At 46.5% G+C, this 7,097-nt stretch overlaps 1 protein-coding gene across 16 annotated transcripts in view; it reads right to left on the reverse strand.

Annotated features, from left to right (window-relative positions):
- KIF1B (kinesin family member 1B) overlaps window positions 1–7,097 on the reverse strand; it is a 134,550-nt gene that overhangs the window by 21,886 nt on the left and 105,567 nt on the right. For all 16 annotated transcript variants that reach the window (XR_014528383.1, XR_014528384.1, XR_014528385.1 and 13 more), the window contains 8 exons: window positions 6,975–7,093; window positions 5,757–5,842; window positions 5,516–5,645; window positions 3,868–4,030; window positions 3,371–3,461; window positions 2,968–3,086; window positions 2,266–2,321; window positions 169–277 (listed from right to left, as the gene is read on the reverse strand). Coding sequence is in view for 13 of the 16 variants with exons in the window: in XM_083512781.1 (XP_083368907.1) it covers window positions 169–277; window positions 2,266–2,321; window positions 2,968–3,086; window positions 3,371–3,461; window positions 3,868–4,030; window positions 5,516–5,645; window positions 5,757–5,842; window positions 6,975–7,093 (873 nt within the window). In the remaining 3 variants the exon portion in view is untranslated. The remainder of the gene's footprint in view (window positions 1–168; window positions 278–2,265; window positions 2,322–2,967; window positions 3,087–3,370; window positions 3,462–3,867; window positions 4,031–5,515; window positions 5,646–5,756; window positions 5,843–6,974; window positions 7,094–7,097) is intronic.

Consider the following 7,097-nt stretch of genomic DNA (forward strand, 5'->3'; position numbering starts at 1 on the left):
AATTCAGCAGCTATTTTAAGTAAGCTTTCTGATTTTACGGTAAACTTCAATTGATTTTCTCTCTACTGTAATTTTATAACATACTGCTTAGATACAACGATGTTAAGCAGGATATACACTGTTGGAATAAAACAAACACAGGAGAGATGAGGAGGAGGTGGAACTCACTCTCCAGTTGGCTCCAACTCGCTGATCTCAAACCAGACAAGGAGGTCGTATTTGGTCACGCTCTGTCCCAAGTTGGACTTACTCACTGTGTTGAGCTTGGTAGCTGGGACTGAAAGAGAAAAAGGCCAGCTTACAAAAACTGCACAAGGCAATAGGAAGGAGAATTCCTTGGGATTATTACCAATGGGTCACACAATGACTCAGTTCACATGTCACAGTAAACCATGGTTTACTTTGATTATACCTAAGAGGGTCACACTGGAAGGAAATAAACCACCACACCAACTTAGTTTCACCAAAACTCAAACTGGGGAATGTGGCTTGCTTTGCTCCAAATAAACCACAATCAGTAAGCCTTAGCTACAGAATGTGATTTATCATACCCATGGTTCATTCATAACATCAAACTGGTGGGTGTGGTTTGTTTCCTTCCAGTGTGAGCTAGGAGGAGTGAAGTGGGCACTATTTCACTTCTGTACAGTAAAGCTATGGTTTATGGCTTACCAATACATGCAAATACAGCTAGTCAAGGCTGTCAAGCCTTCAACTGATGCTCCAGGCTCCACAAAAGGATTGTGCCCCAATCTGAGGTGGGTTGCACCATGGTATTATTATACCACCAGTACTTTCCTCCTTGCCGTTGGAGTGAATGGACATGGGCATTAATTTCAATGCATCTACTCTGAGTAAAGTTTAGTAGGATGCAGTCCTTAATCCCCATAGTTACAATAAATCTACAATGGAAAGGAAGAGAAACTAAGGATTCTAATGAGGTCCTGTAGGATTCACAAGACTGTACCACAAGACTACCACCACAAAATCCTGGAAAGGCATATATAAGTGCCCAGTGCTGGCCTTTCCCTGGACACACCACCGATGGATGCAGAAAGGCCAGAGAAAAGGTAAGGAGGGGCTGTTCCTACATCTATCACAGACGGCATCCGGCTACTAACCATCTCGCTTGGGGAAGCGCTCGGTCTGACAGCTGGGGACAGGCAGAAAGAGGAAAGGTGGCAGCTGGTCGGCCCCATCCTGGAAAGCTGCCGCGGCAGAGGACGCAAGCACGTTGGCGTGCTCGGAGAACGTGTTCAGCACATGCACGTTTACATAGCCAGACATGAGATACCTGATCAACTCAATTTTTCTCTCATGGTCTGGAAAAGGCAGTGGGAGGAGGAGGATGTGGCAAGTAAGGGATGAAGGGCCAGCAGGCAATAGGGAGGCGAGGAGGGGAAAGGGACAGACCAAGGAGATTGGGAGCAGGAGAAGAAGAGGGGAGAAATGAACACAAGAAGTCAACATGCACAACCAAAATGAAAAACAAAGAAAGATATGGGATTGTTGCAGCAAGCTTGGGTCAGTGAGTTATTAGTGAGAATGGAGCTATATGGATGAGGAGGAAGCTAGTCTTTAGATAAATCAACATCTACTAAATATTTTGAGAAATTGTTTCTACAATCTGCATTTGGACACCACTTAAGATATTGTAACCAAATTTTGCACAGTGGTTCCCAAGATCTAGAAGGTTTTTGTATATGTTTAAATACAACCGGATGCCATTTTGAATCAAGACGGGCAAACTAAACCTTTCAAAACTGCACTGATTTTTTTGGTTTCTCATAATTCCTGAGCCTCACCGGATAGAAGGCTGCTATAAATAAATAAAGCAGGCTGAATGACGTGTCTGGAACCGATGAGTTGCTTACTCAACCAGCCCCTCATCCCTTAAAAATACCTCCCTGGTTTGGAATATGAACTGAAGGGAACTCCGCAGGATTACAAACAGATGCTCATCAAAGGCGAGCAAAGTCTGCATCCAGGTAATTACATAGGGAAGTTGTAGCAAATTTGGGTCTTCTTGTTCCCCGCCCCTTCGAGTTGAAAACGTAAGTAGATGTCAGCAGGTAGGATAATAAATGATTTTGTGGGCAAGAAACTTCTATAACAAAAAACAAGAGTAAACTGGGATTCCCTCAGGAAAACGGTTCCATATCGGTTCTAATTGATTCTTTTCTTATATTGCAGGCTGAAGACAGTTAGGCAGTTTTGCATTTTACATACACTAACAGAGACGAGTCAGTGAAAAGTTGTTCTTACCTGGTTTCGAGAGAGGCATGGGGGGAGGGAAGTATCGGCGGGATGGCTGTCGGGGGCTGTGGAGAAAGGAAGCAGGTTAATCCTCTGGAGGTCCTTCCCAACCCTCATTGTAATATGGTGCTAGATTCAGGTAGGTAGCCTTGTTGGTCTGACGCAGTTGAAATAAATAAATAAAAATAATAACATTGTCCAGTAGCACCTTAGAGACCAACTAAGTTTGTTCTGGGTACACTATAAGCTATCGTGTGCATGCACACCTCTTCAGATATTCTTCAGGTAATATGGTGGTTACAGACCGGTCTCATGTTAACCATACAGCTGGCTTTAGTGCTACAGTGTGGCAATAATCTCTCTCCCCTTCTACCCCCTAAATTCTTCTCTCTGGAAGGCGGAGCAAAATCAGAATTGAAAATGCAGACACCAGAGTGCTGGACTGTGTTAATTCACAAGGCAGCACTATAGCAGTCGCACATGAAACTTACTCCCCTTCCTCTAGCCTTTAAAAGCCGTTTAAAGGCTAGGAAAAGGAAGAGAATAAGAACTGCTATACTAGTAGTGGCAAAGGAAGGGAGAGGAAGGCAGGTAAGCAGAGCGAGTGGGCAGGTGGCCAAATGCTTCCCTAAGGAATTATTTGCAAATCCAGGCTATCCTTTACATTTTTTCCCATTCTGACCTAATCAGAGGACATCCATACACTAATACCTGATGAGATCCTGTCCCTGAAGATGGAGCGGATGTTGCTGATAATGTCCAAAGACTTCAAATACTATAGGCTTTGTCTTGATGTATTCTACAAAGGATTCTGTCACTTCCACAGAAATCTATCGAAAGAGACAATAAGCATGGCATCAGTCTGGCTTTATATGTCTTCAGCCAATCAAAAGCCCCAGCCACTGCATCTGACAAGAGATGGATGGCTTAACTCTATTTGGAATGTATACAGGGTCTGATCCAGCTACAGCTTTGTCACATATCCGCAATAACTACCCCCTTACAGAAAACGTCAAAGCTGTGCTATTCTGACTCCCAAGAGATAGAACATGCCCCCCCCCAACAGTGACAGACCAGGAGGTCACTCATCAAAAGCAGACCCACTTCCACTTACATTCTGGACGTGATAAAAACCAAGAGGTGCCCCTCGGCCATTGTTTTTGAGAGGTTCAGTAGAGAATGCTTCATCATGTCGATGCAGAAAGCTAGGGCGACAAAAATGCAATCCAGTTTAGCAAAAGAATGCTTTGTCACCTATTCTGGAAGGTTGTCGTGAAGAGAACTACTGCTCCATAGTTTAAAAAGGTTCCCCACCCCACTTTTGCAGGAAGTTTGACAGAGAGGTCAAAATGCTCATTAAAATATGCTGTTGCCCCAACCTCAGGAAAGTTTGCCCACTCTCCTTCCATGCTAGTTAGAGGCCTTGAGGAATTGGAAGCAAAGTCAAACAAGAGGCTCTGGCCAGTAAGCCACATTCCTCTGTGTGTGGACCCCCGGAATGGGTTAGGTTCACCCTTGCACGGCAGTTTCCAAACAGCTCAGAATTTCCAAAACAATGACTAAGACTCTGACCCACAGATACTACTGTTGCTCACTGCAGGTGAAACTTACTTGAATTGGCAGAAGATGTCTGCATATTCCGGGAGGATGCCGCTGGCTTGCAGCACTGTCACCCGGAAAGTAAAGACGCTTCCCAGTTTTAGGTGGTCGCCAACTTCTTCGGTAAAGCCTTCCATGGCCATCTTGCCATCCAGCAACGAGCCAGACTTCAGGTCTGAAAAAGGGGGAGGATTGACTCATGAGACAGTCAGGGTTTTCCTGCTCCTCAGTGTCATGGGGCGCTTTCACCAAGCAGCTGCTCAAAACGGCATCTGAATTTCCCAAGATGCTTCAAGGACACAGGAGGCTGCTTCATGCCAAGTCAGACTATTTGGGTCCATCCCTGTACTGACAGCAGCTCTTCAGGCTCAATGTGGGATGGGAAGGAAGGAAGCTACATCCCTGACCCTGACCATTAGGTCCAGTCGTGACTGACTCTGGGGTTGCGGCGCTCATCTCACTTTATTGGCCAAGGGAGCCGGCGTACAGCTTCCGGGTCATGTGGCCAGCATGACTAAGCTGCTTCTGGCGAACCAGAGCAGCACACGGAAATGCCGTTTACCTTCCCGTCGGAGCGGTACCTATTTATCTACTTGCACTTTGACGTGCTTTCGAACTGCTAGATTGGCAGGAGCACGGACCGAGGAACGGGAGCTCACCCCGTCGCAGGGATTCGAACTGCTGACCTTCTGATTGGCAAGTCCTAGGCTCTGTGATTAAATCCACTGCGCCACCCGTGTCCCTGAGGAAGCTACACACCCACCTCTAAATCAGGGGTCAACAACATGGTGCCCTCCAGATGCTGTTGATGTCCCATCTCCCATCAGCCCTGGCCAGTGATCAGGGATGGCAAGAGTTGTAGTGCAAAAACATCCGGAGGGCCACTCGTGCCCCTGCCCTGATCCACCTGCCTTGCTTGCCCTCCCCTGGTCCCAGAACCTTCATAATGGATCTGCTTCCAGAAGAACTATGAGGGGACCTTTTGGCCTTTGGGGTTGTCATATAAAAAGACTGCAGGGCAGGGGGAGGTATGCTAAGTGCTAATGTTATCAGCTTCAGGGCTATTTTTAGATATGTCTTGATACTTTTACTTGAGGTTTAGGTTCACACAAATGGCAGTGCATATTTTTTAAATCAAGAATTAAGTGTTGTAATGGTAATAAAAAGTATGTGTTGTTATTGTACTGCAGAGTTTAGGCCAGGGATGGTGAACCTGTGGCCCTCCTGGATGTTATGTGATACCAGCTCCAGAAGCCAGCAAGGTCAATGGTCAGGGATGATGGACTCCAGCAAGAACTGAAGGGCTGCAGGTTCCTCATCTCTGGATTAAAGGCTCCTGGGAGCACCATCTAGAAAGGAGGCTCCTTGCTGTGTCTCTTCATGAGTGGCTGCATTGGCTTTTATTAACACTGATTAAAACCAGGCCCTCCAGATGTTCTTGGACTCCAACTCCCATCAGCCATAGCCAGTATGGTCAAGGATGATAGGGGTTGGACTCCAGCAACATCTAGAGGACCACAGGCTCCCCATCCCTGATTTGAAGGGAGGGGAACCCCAGTCTGCATGGGTCTGTTGTTGTTTTGATCCTGCACTTAACTCTAATTCAACGTAAAGCCTCTGTTTACCCTGTCCCACCTTTCCTAAGAGCTGCATCACTTACCCATGTCATTCATTCTGTTGATTTCCTCAGGAGGAGTGATGACCTCTGAACTCTGGCCCTGACCTTCTACAATTCGCAGTTCCTCCAAGGACAATCCAGAGCGGGTCATCGCAACCGACGTAAAGTTGCTCTGAGCAAACCAAAAGGGAGAGAGGAGCGATAAGTTAGTCTTCTGTCCGCTTTCTACACCAGAAGGGACAGGAACACACAGATACAAGAGCTCGTTTAAGTCGCGGGTTACCTTGTTAAAATACTCATTATCAAATGAGATTTTAGCGGTGCCCGACTGCCGAACACCAGATCCATAGTCAGGGGCCTCTTCGTCAGCTAAAAGAACAAAACATAGGGAGGAATTCAACATCACGTGATTATGATTGCTCCATCAATGTGAGCATCTCCCCTCTCTCCCGCCCAAGTGCTGTTTTAGAGGTTCTGCAACCCCCCCAGAGCTAATGGGAGAGTGCATGGGGAAACGAGAGGGAGGAAGCCCTACTGCACTAGTGGGACTGGCTGAGCTAGCACAACTATTTACTTGAATCCGGCCCTGGTAATGGATACAGCAATCTGATGAGCAATTAGATTTTCAAAGAAACTATAGTAGGCCCTTTAAAAATGTAGAATTCAGCTATTCGTTTACAATACTCAGCTATTCAGTTGATCTTGTTCATTTTATTTATTATTGCACTTATAGCACACCTTTCCTCTAAGGAGCTTGGTTCTTCCCACACTCTTCTCCTTTTCGTTCTCACAATAACTCTGTGAGGTAGGTTAGGCTGAGAGAAATTGACTGGCTCAGTGAGTTTCATGGCTGAGCAAGGGATCTGAACCCAGGTCTCCCAGGCCTCAATCTGACACTCTAACCACTAGACTGCACTGTATAAATAATTTCACAACCCTGGAAAATATCTTATGTTATTCCTTACTGAAGGACAGAGATTTGAACTGAGCTACCAAAGAAAATCAGCCACCGTTTTCTTAAGTTTGGTGCAAAGGGGGGAAAGCAGCTACTGTGTTCAGCGTTAGATGAATTGTTGTAAACCAGGAGACCACAAGTAGGGTGAACTGGAGAGGCTCTGTCACCAGAATGGGATCGCAAAAGGCAGGGATAGGGAACCTCAGGCCTCTTTAACCAGCCTTTGGGGCTCTAACCAGGCCACACACACACACAACACACACCCTGCTTTGCACCCTTATTGGTCCACTTATGACTGGCTAGAATCTGCCCTTGAACCCTGATCATGTCTCTTGGTTGCCTGGAGGACAGGCAGAGAGGGGATGTGTAGAAACAAGATGATTGTATAAAGATAAATGAGCATCCGCTGCCCCACCTGTTTCTGATTCTAGGAGGCCCCCAGAATCATAGAGTTGGAAGACTGGCAAGAAGGGAATGTGGCCCTTGTGCTGAAAGAAGCTCCCATGAGGAATCATGGAAGAGCAGAGTGTAAGCACAGCACCTTACCAGCTATAGCTTGGACTGCCACACGCAGGAATCCACGCACTTCCCCTTTCTCACTGACCACGGCCACTCTGTGGATGAGTGGGACTGGGTAGAGAAGATTGCTCAAGTAGACAAAGGCCCTGG

Source organism: Podarcis liolepis (assembly GCF_965112155.1).
Source record: "Podarcis liolepis genome assembly, chromosome: 7".
Classification (NCBI taxonomy): domain Eukaryota; kingdom Metazoa; phylum Chordata; class Lepidosauria; order Squamata; family Lacertidae; genus Podarcis; species Podarcis liolepis.